The 18,829-nt window shown below is 36.3% G+C and overlaps 1 protein-coding gene across 3 annotated transcripts in view; it reads right to left on the reverse strand.

Moving 5' to 3' along the window:
• Positions 1–12,666, reverse strand: part of rnf24 (ring finger protein 24) — a 30,866-nt gene extending 18,200 nt beyond the window's left edge. Inside the window, exons 1-3 of one of the 3 annotated variants that reach the window (XM_084094212.1) lie at positions 12,352–12,632; positions 12,215–12,241; positions 9,535–9,588 (exon numbers count right to left, since the gene is read on the reverse strand). In XM_084094212.1, coding sequence (XP_083950338.1) covers positions 9,535–9,551 — 17 coding nt within the window. In that variant the 5' untranslated portion in view covers positions 9,552–9,588; positions 12,215–12,241; positions 12,352–12,632. Of the gene's footprint in view, positions 1–9,534; positions 9,589–12,214 lie in introns of all 3 variants that reach the window. The other 2 variants (XM_084094214.1, XM_084094213.1) reach the window with 2 other exon arrangements.
• Between the last annotated feature and the right edge of the window lie 6,163 nt (positions 12,667–18,829).

Consider the following 18,829-nt stretch of genomic DNA (forward strand, 5'->3'; position numbering starts at 1 on the left):
ACCATATATTGTAGAATTAAAACACTTTATACCCAAATGTTAAAAAAGTTACTCGAATCAATGAACAGCACTAATAAAGCCCCTTTCTTACAGATCATTAACTAAAAAAAGTTGGTTTAGGGTTTAGTTACCCTTTAAGAACAACTGGGCTCAATAGCAGATCGCCACCACTATTTAAGAACAAAACTGTGTGTATGTGTGTGCATGGGTCTTTGTTTATTTATGTGTGTGAGAGTAAGAGATTTCACTGGGCATTCAGGATGTTACTCCCCCCAACCAATACGGGCATGTCTGGGCATGCCTTTAGGATAAAACTCAAGTAAAGCCACATGTGAGACTGTGTGTGTAAACAAAGGGGGAGGTAGAGAACCACTGTGACATAACAGCACAACACAGCTGGGTGTTATCCATCATACTTTGTTCTCACAGACATACTTGGAGCTTTACTCTCCCTATAAACATTTGATATCCTGGACCTGTCTGAACGTGAGGGCCTTTGACACATTCAGAAGCGCTCCCACTTTCACCCAGATTCTTGCTGACCACAAACAGATTGTTTACTTTCCTTCTCCGTCTCATTACAGCATGCAAAGCTTTTTGACAGATGAGGGTAAATATCCAAACAGAAAATCAATGACCAGCTGGCTTAACACAAACTCTGTTATTTCAATAACAACATCCCTCACTCTGACCAATAGGCTTACTAGTAAACAGTACTGTTTTATTGGCTAGGTTGGAGGATTGAATCTGTCGAGTCCATGATGCCATTTTGCCTCTGTGGCAAAATACGGTTCACTGCTCTTCCCATTCCATTATCTTGGTTTACAAGCATTAACCGTCTGAGCTATAGTGGCCCGGTTTATGTCACATATCCCAAACATACAGGCTTATTGACATTTTAATGCCCTCAAACACAATGATGCATGTCCTTTGGAAAACTCCACAAGTTCAGGACATGGAAAAGAATCCGGAAGGACCTACATATTAAAAGAATGAGGGGGTTGGGTTCAAGACTGGGAGAGGCTCCGCTGGCTGCAGGCAATCCTTCTTTTAAGTGTCATTTGGGAAAAGAAGGAATTTATTCATTTTAATGTTGCTGAATGATTACTTGCTAACAAAAAAAATTGCTTTTTTTAATCAAACAAAAATAATGTAAATTTCAACCAGCTCTGCCAATAATAATATTAATAAAAAAAATCCAAATAACCCAAAACAGCAGCCTCTGTAACATATTCAACAAAACACTGCAGTCATTATGCGGCCCATGCGACAAAACTGGGCAAAGTATCTACTAGTACCCTGAGAAAAAGTATACACTACTGTTCAAATGTTTGAGATCTCGAGGATATTTCTGATAAAATATCTTACAGAAGTGTAGTGAATATTTGCACCAACGTATCTGTTTTGATTGGTGAAACATTAACCTGAACAAACAAATAGAGAGCTAAAAATTAAGCTAAGATTCTCTATATACTAAGATTCTGCAGTATCAGGCAAGGTATTCATTGCTGATAATAAGTGAGCAAAAACGGTTTCAAATTGGTTTGCCTCCAATTTAAAGAAGGGTCAAAGTCAGGCTACAGTGAGCTGCTCAGAGACAAGGAGACAAAGTATGCATTTGTTAAAACATCAATTTCACCCCAGTTAACAATCACAGCATTCCAAGTTAAATTTGTGTTTATCAACCATAATGAGGGCAAACTGAGTACACAAATGGTTTTGGATAGGTAAAAAAAAATCCACCACAATCATTAGGTATGAACTGATGTTGAAATTCTGGGCCAATATCAATAATAACCAATAATCAACAGCTCGTTGTGACCGATACAATTGCCGATACTTTTACTTTACTTTATGAAATATGAACATAATAATCACATGTGAATTGGTAAAAGCATCATACAGATCAGACAGTCGTGTCATGTATTGTTGAAAAGGTCTCATCACTGAGACACTGAAAAGCAAAATAAGCAATTTATGAGTTCAAATACTGTGCTGTAATTCCATTTTTGTTATCAATATAAACAAATATGATTTATCCAGTAATTGCACATCTGCTGCTGTTTCAAACACAGTTACTTTTTTACGTAGCAAACTGAAGTAATAAAACAATTGAATGAATGTAGTCACAGTATTGTTTTCATCCGACAGGGTTTCAAACTAATTTCTGCACGTATTGTCTGCGCCGTTGCTTTCCTTGTCCAATTTTGCTTTGGTATGAGTTTGTTCCAGCAAGAAAAAAGAAAAACCCATTCAAACAAAACTGGCTCTCGCACATAGCTTTTCCCCAAATGTGATCCTGTGATTCAAAGAAAATGTTTCTTAAATGAGCAGTACACATCTTTCCTTCCTGTCTCATTCTCGAAGGCCAAAGTAAGAAAGTTTTGTAACTGTCATGAACCCTTGTCTGCAAAGGGAATCTCCAATAGTGCGCCGATCAGATGGTCTAAAAGCATGTCAACTTCTCAAAAGTGACAAGAGGGAAAGCTTGCAGAGGTCGCAACAGGGACACCGTGAAGGAAACCTCCTTGTATACCGGAGTGACAGTTTCACACACCAACTTCTGCTGGGCAAGAGAGTCTCAGACACCAAATGTTATCCCGGAGCCACTGTCCTGCTGTGGAAAACAACCCAAAATTCAAAGGGGTTTTTTGAAGTGTCTGCCAGGCCATTGCTACCATCCAAAAAGAAGGGAAGTAAAACTTAACAGCTTCTTTTTTTTTGATCTTCTATACCACAGGGTACAATATCAAGTCCCTTTTCACCCCTACTTCCCATTATGTCACCGAACTGACCAGACAAGGTCATTCTGCAATGCTCAGCTTGCCGTAACAACACTGCCAAATGGTATTTTTACCTCCACTGAAGAGGAAAAGCATTTCAATAGCACATGGAGTCACTCTCAGAGCTGAGAGGAAGTGCAGAGTAAAACTGGAGTGGCCCTTACTTATTCAAAATTTGTTGCGTTTTACAATCCTTAATGTACTGAGATGGGTTATAAAAAGAAAGCTCTTAAGCTTAAAAGAGGATTCTGACTATACACAATGATTCACTTACAGTGAACCATGTGCACTTAAGCAGTAAAGCACTTTTTGGTTTTAATAAAACAAAGCAACAAAACCTACTCTATAGGGCCCTATTCGCCATCTACTTTATTTCCCTTCAGCTTCAGGGTAAACCAAGGAGTGAGAAGTGTCAAAAAAGGCTCAATAGCCCAACTGGTGCACTTGAACTATAACAAAGTACTTAAAGGACCCTTGTTAAAAAAATAAAAAATATATATATATATATATATTCCCACAAGATGACTTTCTCACAGTAAATAAATATCTATGATTGCTACTCGAAAACAATATTGGAGAGTAATGCAGTGAGATCCAGTCAGACGGAGAAGTGATGAACAAGTATTTATAAGTAAAAAATAATAGAACAATGAATATTTAGATAAATGTGTAAGTAATAATCAGCATTAGTAAACAACATAACAATAAACAAGTCTTTAAACAAATATCTCAGAGTAAAATAATATTGCCAGAAGAGTAAAGGAGCAGAAGAAGGGCTTTTCTTCTGCCAAGTGAGATGCAGGAGCAAGAGTGAGCCAGAGATGTAGGAACTCTGCAAACATTGGTCCAAGGTCAGAAAATATAATTTCTAAGATTCAGCTCTGATCTCTTGGTATTACATAATGTAAACGTGGTTGAACATTTTGGTTTTACCACGCAAGAAGCAAAAAGAGCCAAATAAGTATTTTCATCCTGTCTAGACTTTATGCAAATACGGCTATACCTTAATTCCAAGTAAGATAACCAATTCATGCGAAATTTGATATTAGACAAGATACCACACTTTGCAGAAGACAGAAATAAAATAGCATGTCTCCGTTTTTGGAGAAGTATCAACTAAATTTTCTTGTCTGTTGTTCTACATCTTCCCTCTCTTTATATTTATATATATATTTTATATATATATATATATATATATATATATATATATATATATATATATATATATATATATATATATATATATATATATATATATACACTTTACATTATTACATAAGATCATAGGGCAAAATGTCACATTACAATTTATGCGCGTTAGCTAAGCTCTAATCGTAATTCCAAACCTACTGTGCCCCTATGTGAACAATATAGTATCCCAGACAACAGAGGAAAAGCCAAGCGAGCACAACCCACCAGCAGAGTGGGTAAAAAATGGAGTGCGTTCATCGCATACATTGAATTCTCCCAGCTGAAGTCAATGCAGGCCTTGTGTCAAAGTCAAAGTATCTGTCTGGTCATCATTCACATCTGTAGGTCACAACTGGTATTTATCCAATGCTAAATCGACATAGTGACACTTTCAGTGCACCCATGACATCTGTCAGGGGAAAATGTATGCAAGGTTCACTCAAGGCGGCACTGGTTTTAAATAATCTGGCGTTAAAATACAATTTCTGTAAAAAGAGAAAAGTTGAGGAGGCTGCTAACTTTAAATGTAATGCAGGGTTTTATGTACAAAGTTTAGAAATATACTGTGCAGTCTACCCAAGAAATGTTCATTTTAAGGCCTGAATACTATAAAAACATAAGTATTTACTGGGACAATTAGTTAACTTCAAATGTCAGTGCCTTTTAACTGAATTATATTATTCAAGTATAGCTAGCCAAACTGAATAATAGCTATTCAGCCAGCTAACAATTATTCAGCGTTTGAGTTCACATAATTGGATAGATTATGTTTCACAATTACTTTTAACCAGTTGTCATTTAGCAGATTATTTATCTGTTCAGGTTTAAAACCTACAAACCACCAGGCCACACCAGCCAACATGGTTTACAAGAGAAGAGCTGTAATTTATGATCAATTCCATTAAAGATAGAACAAAAAAACCTATGTTTGACCACAATCATATAACTGTTTTCTGGAAAAGTCTTTACTATGTACAAGGTCATCCTATATATAAAAGCTGGAAATTGTGTAAACCCAAGTAAATGTCCATGTTTGTTACCAGTAAAGGCAAAAAAAATATAAAAAATTCCTTCTGAGGTTAAAAAAAACACACAAAAAAACACCAGGGTATTTTGGGAATAGAATATAAGATACTTTCTCTTTCTCTGTCTTTAAGCTACCAAGACAATTCTCCATACACTCTAAGGAAATGCAACTTTCTGACAGTTAACTTTACTTTCAAATGTGCTCATGAGTCATGTCTCACTCTGACGCTCAACACAGATGCAAAAGGAAGCATTTATTGCTGTAAAGAAAACTATAATTACACACTCTATGCACAACCCTGATTGCTAAAGTGTTTGCATAGCCAGTGATTCAGTGAAACCTAGTGAAGCAGACCATCAGTACACACCTTTATAATGACCTCTCTTACGTTGTCTGGCAGCTAAGGACCCAGTGGCATACTTTAATGCAGATATTTCACACATCCATTGAGTGGCCCAATCTTATTATAGGCCCTATATATAAATGACATTAAAATGTCAACATTTGAACCTAAGGCAGCATTCTAACTGCCTTTCAGGATCAAAATAATAACCAATAGTGCTCTTTACATGTTATTCACAGGAAACACTCAACTCACAATTGATTCCAATAGAGTTTGACATCAGCATGTCACTAAGCTTATAGTGCAATACTCATGCATAGCTCAAGGAAAATATTGGACATACTGGATATATACTTCAAGAGAAATCCAAGAAAGAACTGATGTGATGTCATTTCGAACCAAATCAGACCAAAACGAAGTTCGTTTGGAGTAAATTTTGGGATTTTGAAACAGTCTGCCAAAGCGAACTTTCTAGAAAAGTGTCCTTTTCAAAGTGCATTTTTGGTATTGCCTTCTATGTAGGATCCTTGATTCTTAGATTTGGAAAAGAAAATCAGTATACTGTGGTCATCTAGCTTTTTTTTTTTTTTTGCATCAAACCAATAGTGTACCTATAATTTCCCAAAATATTAGGAAGACAGACATTAGATTACTTTTGTAACAAAGATAAACTATATAATTTTTCCGCTACGTAAACTATTTAAGACAGTAAAATCCATTCAACAAAACAAAACAAATAATGACACATTATGAGAAATAACTACTCATAATGACACCACCCTTTGACAACATGACACACTTGTGTAACTCCCATAAAAATCGATAGGCCACACTCATGAATACTTGCTTTTATAACCCACCTATGCTTATAGCTAAAACTCATATTTCCTCATGGGAACACGCTCAAGCAGAAAGACGACTCCTCACAGAGAACTTCTGGGAATCTTCCATCATAGGGAGGGTAGTTGTTACCCCCCACCATCAAAGGAGGAGCTCAATATCTCAAGGCTTCAGAACTGTAAAACAGTGGGGGGTTTTTTCCTGTCAACATGCCCCTACTGAGCATAATTGGGTAATTGTTCCCTTTTAACAAACACCTAGACTCCAAACATGATTAACAGGGCTATATTAGGAATATTAGTTTGGATATTTATAATCCCTGATGACTGTCAGTAAAAAGGGGCGTTGGAAAATTATTATGCAATGTACATGATTCTGCGTAAAAAAAAAAAAGTATAGTCTACTGACCGTTAAGGGCTGAGAAAGTTGAATTGCTCAATATCCTTCTATTCACTGGAGACCTTTAAAACAGGAACATGCTTTGCCAGAAGTTGAGACCTTAGATTGTTTTCTTTTTTATCATCATTTGTCTATTTTTCGTGTCTGGAAAAAGCTCTGTTTGCACTCTTTCACAACAAAGTCCCAAGCCAATTTCCAGCGGCTTGTGGCAAGCCCCTGCACCAGAACAAAGGCTGCTGTCTGAATCTGAAGTGGAAATTTCCACTGAGCCTTGAGCCCTGGCTATCCCAGTTGCACATTTGAAACTTAATATTACAACAAAACTAGAGGGCCTCCAGTTTTGTAAGGGGAGTGGTGTGGGTCCTGACAGTGTCTGTGCCAGGTTAGTGAGAATATGTGGTCATGAGTTTAATATCTCTTCTTACATATAGTACCAAACAAGATTTGATGGTCTTGCAGAACTGTCAACAGTAGCAGTCAAAATCACAGTTATGCCAAAAAAACAACTTGAAATTACAAAGCTTGCTTTCAAAAGGCTTCAACTCAGCTCAAGAGAATAATAGATAGTCAGACAGTGACTTCTAACATCAGCATAAACAAACACTTTTCTTATCAGTGTGATGAATAAATCTACTCTTTCACTATTTTCTCCGTTATTCAATCCAAAATTGTGAGAACATTGTGCTTGATATGTTTTTTTTTTTAATCTTCAAATCAAATATTTTGATTTGTCGACCAAGTTTAAATTCTGTCTGGCCAGCGCTTCCCATGATGTTTACGCTTTAGGTCAGTAGGTGTAGAGTAGGCGATCTTTTGATGCTGTTCGAACGCATTCGACTTCACTACGAAAATAATCCGGTCTAATACATTTTCGACTACATCAAAGTGGTCGAAAGTGGACAAGCTCAAAACATGATGTTTTATTAACAAAGTTCGGGAGGAACACGTTCAGATAATCAAAGCTAATTAAACACGAGTGGAGCACATTTAATTAATCAACCCAATCAACGAGTTAAGAGTTATATACAGCAGACTTGCATTGACAGTTTAACAGCATCCTCCACCACCCCATTTCCTCACTTCTAGTCCTAACTACTCTTACAACAACCGGGGGGAGTACTCAGGGTAATTCCGAGCTCGGAGCCCTCCCCCCGGACAGCACGCCAAATACACATAATCTTTACTCTGTTTAATTTGATGTGTGAACTCGTGAAGTTTTAGACCCCGTTTATACCTGTATTTAGCGCCGTCCACTTGTGATTTTATCGACCAAAACATATCTTAATACAAGGTGTAAACAGGACCTTTGAGCAACTCTAACTTTTTGCAGTTGAAAACTCACAAAGCTTGAGATTAATCAAGATACCTTGCAATTTTTAAATAACAAAAATTAACCACACAACACATATAGAATTTATGTACATGTACATGTCTTCCTATTAACGTGGACATTGCTTTGTAAAAGAAACCTTTGCCACAAAGTTACACAGTATATACTATATACTATATATACACAGAGATAGACATACATCTCTTGTTGTACTGTTATTTAATGTGTTTTTGGGTTGTTCTGCTGACAATTAACACTGCAAAAATATCTTTCCTAGGAATTTCAGTAGACAAAAAGTAGAAAATTAAAAGTGATCTAGGAGTTTTGTACAGCTTTTTTCAGTGGGTGCCCTTGAAAACACGTTAAGTCTATCCCTCACAGCCTCGCTTTCATACATGTCATGGCGCTACTTTGAATAAGGTCTATAGGCGTGTCGATTTTTCTTTACAAAATGACCTCGCCAACAACTGGCCTGGCAATTCAGCATTTTTAGTCATTTTCGCAGTACGCGAAAAAGCAAAGGAAAAACGTTTCCGTTTTTAGTACATTGTTGTACTCGGTCAGGGGGGTTATAACCTGGTGGGGGTCAGAATTCGGCACGACCCCGGGAACAATCACGTTTGGACCTGTGTGAAAGCCCCCATACAGTGTTTAATCCAGGGCAATGGTGTTAGTCCAACAGCTAATTAATCCACTTTAGGCAGAAGTAGAGCTGCTGGTGAGGGATTAGACAGGACAGAGAAGAAAAACCAAACCCATATGGCTTTATGTCAACCAGCACAAAAGGAAAAACATGTCCTTATCTGCTCAACAGATGAAAAATGTCATATGGGTGTGGAACAACATGAGGGTGAATAAACGATGACAGAATTTGAATTTCAGGGTGAAGGTTAATATGCATTGCCGAGTTCACAAAGCACTGGATGAGAGAAGATTTATATGTCCAGAATGAATACTGTAAACGCAAACACATAGCTTATCTTGCAATAATTCTCTCTAATGCTCTCCTGTGCTGAAAGTGCAATCTGGCTTGTTCTACTGACTTGAGAACAGATCTGCATTTGCTTTTATGAGGGATCTGATGATCCTAAATGAACTAAGAGGGCAAGTGTCCTGTCTTGTGAGCTTAAACGGTAACATGAGATGGTACAAACAAGTTGTAGAAGTGACACCAGCAGCTGTTGCCCCTAATTTACCCTCTCAGACGACATTCCCCACAGGGCTTTCTCATAAACAACTTTGTATTTTGTTTTGCCCTAGTCTTTCTTTTGGTCTTATTTCTCATCTTCTGTTCATCATGTGGCCATGTATATACACAAATAAGCACACAGGTACAGTGTTACTATTACACAAGTATCTTTTCCTACAAAATCAGCATTTCTAAAACAGCACAGAGTGATTTTCTTTCAAAGAGTCTATAAAAACATACCGGAAATATTGGAGCAACTGTTCATTAAAAAGACTTACAGGCTTTTGATACAAGACATTATGTAGGCGAACGATCTCAGCTGAGTGATCATTCATACGAGAGACAGGTTTATTTCCTTTATAATCAATTAACCTTAGATGACCAGACAACTCAGCTATCAAATATGTTGTAAAGCATTATGTTAACACTTACACTGGCAGATATATCATCTTTGTGGATTTTAGGCAGGATTCAGAATTCAGGAGCCTGTAAAACATGATGACTAATTCACATCTGTGTCTTGGAAAGTTATGTAATCTTTTTTTTTTTTTTACATAAAAGAGTATTGAGGGGAAACAACATGCAAATCCAGCTGATGACGAATCGCTTCATTATGATGCGTTTACTTTCCACATATTCTACCTGAATAAAACAATTTCCAGGCTTATCATTAGAAAGCAATAATTAGGCTTGGAATTAACCACACTTCCCACAAATGACCCATGAGTCATGTCTGGCATGTGTAAGACTATTCATAAGATTCATGTACGACTCGAAGACAGGCTAATATCAGTTCAGCAGCTCATTTGCATGTTAAGTAACCTCAAAGTTATATTAGCAAAGCTGAATATTTGTTAGTCATATAAGCATACAGTAACATACAAGCATTTTGTACATGATTACAAAGCAAAAACATCAGAAATGATCAATTTGGTTTTAAACATCAGCATGTTGAAATATTGATAAACTTGCATGTATCTGAACGCAGAGTGAAAACAGATGGATTCGAGGGTCAATTACCCATGTATAAACTGCTTTCAACAGTGAGCTGTGGGCAAATGTTTATAGTTTTGGAGTACTGCTACACATTAGGCCACAATGTTGACCTCTTCACCAGAGGGGGCTGTTATTTTCATTGTCTAGTACCAAGCAGCCAGAATGGCATAAGGCAAATTGACATCTCTGGACATTGTGCACACAAACAAGTTCCTGATTAGTTCTTATTACATGCCGTACATTTCGTTCAGCCAGCTAGACTGAAAAACAGCATGCAAAGCTCAGTGTATTACACCAGAGACCAGACCTGCATGCTTGATGATGTGAGAAATACAAGTCAATTATTTTTTTCTCGCCATGACAAATTAAGAAGGATTCTGTTCTTTGGAGCTCTTAGGTTCAGAGGCAATGCTAAAGTTTAAAAATAAGTGGTAAATCGGTGGTTCACAATTCAAAACAAACCCAAAATTGTGGTGGTCCACAACCCAAAATGGGTTGCAGGGCTGTTCTGATAGGCTCATGGATGTTTGAAGTGAAACAATGTTAAATACAAATAATAACATGCTATAGTTGTGCATAACTATAGGACAAATACTGTATAAGATGGACATAAGTTCTTCCCTAAAAACGACTAAAACAAAATGTGACCCCAGAAAGAAAGTAACCCCCAAAATACAGGTAGACCTATGAATTTTATTTAATTTAATTTTAACCTTGGCCTATTTGTCATGTAAAATATCTCATGGCAAAATGAAATAAAGTGTCAATGCAGCATTACTAAACATTCTCCAGCGCTGGAGTTCATAATGAAGTGCACCGATTACTATTGTGTTTACATTGTGTAACAGGAGCACGTGGACAACAAACAGCTGGGCTCAGGCCAGCACGCGCCTAGAACGTTCTGCTCACGCCACGCGCTTTCTTTATTATCATTATGACGTCGAGAAGTTTGACAACACAAATGAATGAACGAGCATTCCGCAAAAAAGCGCTTGTCGCAGTGTCAGACTAACACACAGCCGATAAAAGGCCTCAAGAAAGTGCTGCTGAAATTGATTTTGAATTGCATTCGATTAGTTAAACCATTTCAGGACTTGTTCCTTCGGTTATAATTGTATTCGTCTGATAGTAGGCGTGTCTCTGCTGAGACTATACAGACAAATGAAAGTAGAAGCGAAACCACATATCTAATAGTAATTAACATAAACATTATACGTCTATAACCGCTATTAAACACTTTAAAAACTTACATTAGCTCACAAGACATTCTGCTATCTAGATACGAGATATGCATAGATATGCAGCTGCAACATTCATGGGAAGTTCAAATCATTTCTGCGAATCGATTCGTTCAAACAGAATCATCTAAAAGGGATTCAGCGTTCTTTACGTTATGACGTAGTCAGTCATCCCGTGGTCCCTGACATACATGGTCCAGTAAAGCATTGTGTAAGCACATATTACTGTTTTTTACGTTGTCACATTTTACTGATAGCCAACTAATAAAACTAGTATTGTAATTTAGTAGGCTACGCCCTAGGGTTTCACAGTAATTAGCCAACTGTGTTAACATACATTTCATGTTGAATTTAAATGCAATTTCCATTTCCATTAAACTACATATTTTAATCTCTAATATAATTTAAATCTCTTAACTGAAAGGTTTATTCGTTCTTAGATAAAGTGTTGTTTATTAAAGTCAACTCGTTGCTTGGTAAAATATATCCAGTACAATTCATATGTAGTATTTAACTTTTAAAGTAACTTTCATAGTTTTCGCTTTATTCCAAATCCTTTAACACATATATCGTATTACGAATCTGACATGTTCGAAAGAGGCGCTTCGATGAGGCGCTTCACGGACCGATTCAGACCGATTGTGAAACGGCTCAACCGAATCATTATAAGGATCCGACTCAAAATAATAATTCGTTAAGGATCCGGACATCGCTAACCAGCAGGCTAGCGGAGTAACGTTACAAGACATCAGTTTATGTATTTCAACCTTCAGTTTAGGTCTCGCGCTTTAATCAGTGCACTCGAGGAGTAAATAATGCCAAGGAAGAATGTCTGTGCATGACATATTTGTTCATGTGGTGTAGTATTATAGACTTACCAGCCGTTTCTCCGCCACTCCTCCCTCCTGCTCGATCACAAACCCAAACAGATGAGAAAAGAGCTCAAATTCAGCGCGTCCTCAATATAATACAGCTCCAACCTTTTTTTCTAACAACCGAGCATAAATAAACCTACCACGTCTTTTAATCTGCAGCAATTCGAGCGCGATGGTAACAAATCAGAAATCATATAAACACAAGCATCGTAGGCTGTAAATTCACAGATGCTTGTAAAACAAAAATCTACAAAAACTCAAATCTCTTCCCAGGTGGCTTAAGGCTGTAGTGAAGTGTGTGCGCTCCTGATATGCGTCTGCATGGGGTGGTATATTGAGATTTTTGGTGGTGGATGTTAACTCAGCAGCACGTAGCTCACGACACGAGCAGGTCCCTCCTCCTCCTTCATCACAGAGAGAGAGAGAGAGAGAGAATGAGTGAGTGTGTGTCCAGTGTGTGTGTGAGGGGAGCGATGCGGATGCTTTCAGAGAGGGAGGGGCAGATCATACGTAGCTCCTGCTGAACCTCCTTACATAGACTGTATGGACATTATATCCTCCTGAGATCCAGCTATTAATTTTTGTCCAGTGTAGTGTATTTTTACTGCTTGCTTATAATATAATATAATTTAATATAATATAATATAATATAATATAATATAATATAATATAATATAATATAATATATTATATTATATTATAATACATTCATTCGATGAGCATTTTGGAGAATGGATAATATCATAATAATATAATACAATATAATATAATATAATATAATAGAATAGAATAGAATAGAATAGAATAGAATAGAATAGAATAGAATAGAATAGAATAGTTAATAATATATTAATAACCTAATAAACTCTCAAGTCAAAACCCAATTCTCCAAGTTTGGAGAATGTATAATATAATATAATATAATATAATATAATATAATATAATATAATATAATATAATATAATATAATATAATATAATATAATATAATATAATAGAGCATATTTAATAATATATTAATAACCTAATAAACTCGCAAGTCAAAACCCAGTTCTCCAAGTTTGGAGATTATAATATAATATAATATAATATAATATAATATAATATAATTTAATATAATTTAATATAATATAATAATCTTTTTCTCTGTATATATATATATACAAACACACACACACACACACACAACCCCAGCAGTTTGGATAATATAATAAATATAATATAATATGTTTTCTTTTTCGCTGTATTTATAATTAACATGAAAACATTTCATATATTAAATTTGCCATTTATATATGAAAGTAGCAATCATATTTGATGAATCTAGGGAAGTCTTAGAGAGTTCAAATCAGTGCCCATTGCAAACCGTTTTGGATTCAACCGTCTCTGGAAAGCACAGTGAGTGGGCACACTTGGTTGAGACATAGCTTATACGTGTGTGCCAGTGCATGCCGATGAGGTGCCACTGACAGACACATATTGTACCAGAGCCAACTGAGCGGAATCATGGGAACCCATGAATAGCTGCCTGGGGGTGGGTCGAGAGACCAGGGTGGCAGCGCTTACAAAGCCCTATTGAGGATGACACACCGGGCGCTAGACTGGCACTGAATCAAGTGACATGTGGGGCATAAAGGGTGCAAGGAGGCAGGAAGCATTATCCGTGGTACAAACCAATGGAGTAGAATGAAGTATTACACTATAGGCCTATATGGTATAGACCTCTGGAATGACGGTTAAAGTGATTTTAACCTTTGACAACTACCACAGGCATGTAAACAAACCAATCTTTATGCCCCATATTCAATGCTTACTCTAAACAGCTATCATCTCAGAGAAAATGTAAAGCTTTTATCATCTTAACTGTTTTCGGGATCCTATTTATTGTCCAAAACTTTCTGATGTCACAATACTTAAGCATGTTGTACAAGTATTGGTATGATGTCCCCATTACGCAGTGCTCAAAATCCCTTTGCTTGTCTTTTAATATTTAAAAAGAGGCGTAAATATGAGGTTTGTTGAGTGTTTCTCTTTCCATTGAGATTATTAAGATGTTTTGAATCTTCCCAATAGTCAAAAGTGCACATTGATTTCCTTATTTGGTCTGTTAATTAACATCTCCATTCAGTGTGTAGAGATTAATTTCATAAAGCCGCAATGTCTTGTGCTTTTACACATAAGTGCTGATTTCACAATGCGATTCAAATTACAAAATGTCCAAGCACTTATAGCTGTGGCGTTCTTTTTTCATAGCTTGTGATTTGCAACACAGCAAACACAATAGAGATGTCAGTCAAAGACTGCTGATGAAGTTTACAGAAAAAGGATCCATTGACCCTTGTGAATTCTTGGAATCCTTTGAAACACCCAGTTCTGCAATACACATTTGTGAAGCTGAATCATGTAAAGAATTGTGTAACTGCATGATGCTCTTTTTTTTTCTTATACTGTATAAAGGATGTGTAAGTAGTTCTATGAATATTTTTTTGGGCAAATGAACAGAGAACGGGACATTATTGTGAGACAACAGCGAGTTTTATCTATAGTCTATTTCCACAGTCACCATAGAAGAAGCTGTAACCAAAAGTTCAGATCTTACTGCAGAGCAGACCTACAGATTTGTATGTGAACGCCCTCTTGTGTTTGCAAGTTACTATTACACTCTGAGTACAAAAGCTCTCACTAGGGCAGGTTCCACTTTGGTAGCCTGATATGTACACTTTAGGAAGGTATATACACCCTTACACCTTAAAGGGTGTGTATTTGGTATATGCACTCTAATTTACACCCTTTAAGAGTAAATAAGGTACAAAGGTGTACCTTTGGAAATGGTACCACCTCAGTGACAAAACTTGATTTGTCTAAAAGTTTATTCCAAAATTATTTATTTTTTTGTTGGAAAACATAGTATCTGCCACAACTATTGGTGTAGCCTTCAGATTAAGAACTACATGTCCATGCTATTTTACGCACATCACATAATCTGTAAAGACAGATTCTTGACTCTTCTGCTCACCAAGGCTGCATTTATTTGATCAAAAAATAAAGTACAACATAATATTGTGAAATATTATTACAATTTAAAATACCTGTTTTATACTTTAATATATTTTTAAGAAAAATCGATTTCCATGATGACAAAGTTTAATTTTTAGCAGCTATTACTGTAGTCTTCCTTGTCATATGATCCTTTAAAAATCCTTATTATGCTGATTTGGTTCTCAATAAATATTTCTTATTATTATCAATGTTGAAAAGAGTTGTGTTGCTTGATATTTTTTCAAGTTACATTTTTTTTTTTTATCTGTACAAGATACAGTTTTTTCAATATTCTTTGATGAATAGAAATAACTGATTTTTTTTTTTTTTTTTTTTACAGAAATCTTTTGTTGCATTTTTAACGTCTTTACTGTCACTTTTGATCAATGTAATGCAAAAGTATTAATTTCTCCAAAAAAAAAATTACCTTTTTGAACAGTAGTGTAACCACCAGATTGTGTCAAACTAAAGTTGCCATATTTAAATCATCTTCAAGAAAAATACACTGAACAGCATAAAATGTTAAATGAAAGGTGCCATTCTGATTAAGGAATCTCTGGAAAAAATCTTGGCATCAATGGGTTAAAGTTCTAATCACTGTGTTTATTTGCTAAATATGATTATCTAATAATGAATTGACACAGCAAACATCCCGGGCAGTGTCATTTTTGTTTGTTGTTTTGTATTTTGGTTGGAGCATCAGCTGTTCTAACAGTTATTGAGAATGTGATTTACCACACCTGAAGGCAATAACTGACCTTTAACCAAGATGAGACTTGACAGAGGTCATGGCTGAGAAGTGGAGCTCAGTCAAGTCAAAATGAAGTTTGAGGAAGATAATCCAGTTTTCTAATCCAGAAATTCTAGCAGTGTTGTTAGAATCTTAAGAAAATGGTTAACTGAGTTGCAGATGGAGATCAATAGGGGTCCAAACACCGATCCCTGTGGAACACCATGTGCTGCAGGGTGAGGACAGTCAACATTTGTAATTTACTCGCCCTTTACTGTCTTTAGTCTGTGGAACACAAATGTTTTAAAGAATGCTGGTAACCAAACCGTTTAGGTTACCATTGATTCTCTTGTCAAACCTTCTTTTTGGCTGAATCTCTAAATGTATCTCTTGTATCACTCTGCAGTCTCTTTCTTGCTACACAGCATAATATAAAATAGATTTATTTGGCAAGTAACAGTCTTAAAATAAGTTGATTAATGTGGTACAATAACTGCCTTCATTGTGATAAAAGACCAGTATCCTCTACAGTACTTCATCTCTTAATTAAATATTTTTTGACTAAAGTCATCTGTTTGTTAATATGAATATATATCACCAATGAAGAACTGTCTCCATAACACACTTTCTCTTTTCTGTTCTACATCTATGTATCCTCTAGGTGGCAGCATAATACACTTCATGGCTATGAATTCTATACAAGCTGGGATCCCCATCATATTTGGTATAACTGGGTAGTGTTTTGCTTATACAGTAATGTCTTGACAGACATAACACACACACTGTCCGTTTTCATCTCATTGGGAGCTGCACTGATGGTAATGATCCACCCGAGAAAGTCAGAATTTCTCTTTCAGGAGCTAGAGAAGATGTATCCAAGTTTCCATGGTTTCTGTAGAAAATAAAACACAGAAATTATTCACATGTTCCTACACAAGCAATCACAGGCAGCAGATGTCTTAATAAATGCAATGACTAGAGGAGATTTACTCTTTACTTTCTACATGCTCAACCATCTATTCATTGGAGAAAAAATTATTCTAAGCACTTAGAACATCATGGTAATATATGTATAAGAAACTTATATTTGTACTAATTCTCAAATGTAATAGTATTAGGTTAAACCACTAAATTATTTTACCCCATTTGAAAATCATAAAAGTCAAAATTATACTTCAGTTGCCTCATACTCTCTCTATAGCATTTATGCATTTTTTTTTTTTTTTTTCTGTGTTGGTGCTGCAAAAAAGTATGGCTGAAAAATGAAATTACTATAACGGATAGTCATTGTGGTTAAACAGGTGCACAGACAGCTGTCATTTTCACTTCGCTAAGTCACAGATATTCCAGGCAATGCTAAAGCAGTCTGTGGAATGCATGCAAAGACGTGCAGCGTTAAAAGAAGATGCCATTTTAATAACCCTCAAGTAATCGGTTGTTTGCTAGCCGTCAGAGTACACTTCACTCCAGACTTTTCACAGTCGAGCCCGTGGCATTACTTACAGCTAGAGAACAGTTGCATAACACATCATCATGGCCTCTTTTGCTAATGAAGAGATGTGAACACTGAGCTCTTTGACTTTCCTCAGTGTTAACTGCTGTCAATCTCTCTACAATTCACAGAGTTTGCATGCATATGCATGCACATTGCATTATTACAGCCAGGCAGAGGTGGACCGTAACAAAGTACATTTACTTGAGTACTTAAAGGACAATTCCGGTGAAAAATGAACCTGGGGTAATTAACACATGGTTACCGAGTCGATCGTTCCCTGGGATGCGTTTTCATGAAAATCGAATGTAAAGAGTTTTATCTTTAAAAACAGATTAGCTTATAACGCTAGTATATGGGGCACAGAGTAAGTAAAAGTAAATCACTAGTTAATACCACTAACAAGGCTCAAAATAGCCTCACACTAACACGGCATAATGAGGGTCCCTACATGCAAACCGAAGCATTGAGAACTTTGTAAGTGTACAGACAGTTTAATAAGAAGATACTTTATAAAGACAGTACATTACGCGTTTACAGACAGGCGTCATCTTGGAAAACAGTCTCGACTGGTCGAGCCACGAATGTCGTGCTACGTTAGATTTCACTATGCGTAATTCCTATCGACCAGCTCACTTAGCACGGCGTTCGTGACTCGATTAATCGAGACTGTTTTCCAAGATGACTCCAGCCTGTAAATGCGTAATGTACTGTCTTTATAAAGTATCTTCTTATTAAACTGTCTGTACACTTACAAAGTTCTCAATGCTTCGGTTTGCATGTAGGGACCCTCATTATGTTACCGTGTTAGTGTGAGGCTATTTTGAGCCTTGTTAGTGGTATTAACTAGCGATTTACTTTTACTTACTCTGTGCCCCATATACTAGCGTTATAAGCTAATCTGTTTTTAGAGATAAAACTCTTTACATTCGATTTTCATGAAAACGCATCCCAGGGAACGATCGACTCGGTATCCATGTGTTAATTACCCCTAGGTTCATTTTTCACCGGAATTGTCCTTTAAGCACACTTTTACTTTACTTAAGTATTATTTTTTTCTGGAAAGTTTTTACTTTAACTTCACTACATTTGAAAGACAAATATCATACTTTTTACATTTCTGTCAAGGTCCTTGCGTAAAAAGTAGTAATGTCAGTCAGGGGATGATTTTGGCTGCAGGGGTTATATTTTGGTTGGAAATGAAAGTCAGGTTGACATCAGAACCCGACTGATATTCGTTTCTGACGTCAACGATTTTCATTTTAAACCACAATACAACGTCTGTCCAACGTTGGAGATTGACTTCAATCTGATGTTGGATTCTGACATCAACCTGATTTTCATTTTCAACGTTGGGT

The sequence above is a fragment of the Abramis brama genome (genome assembly GCF_963993115.1).
Source record: "Abramis brama genome assembly, chromosome: 2".
Classification (NCBI taxonomy): Eukaryota; Metazoa; Chordata; class Actinopteri; order Cypriniformes; family Leuciscidae; genus Abramis; species Abramis brama.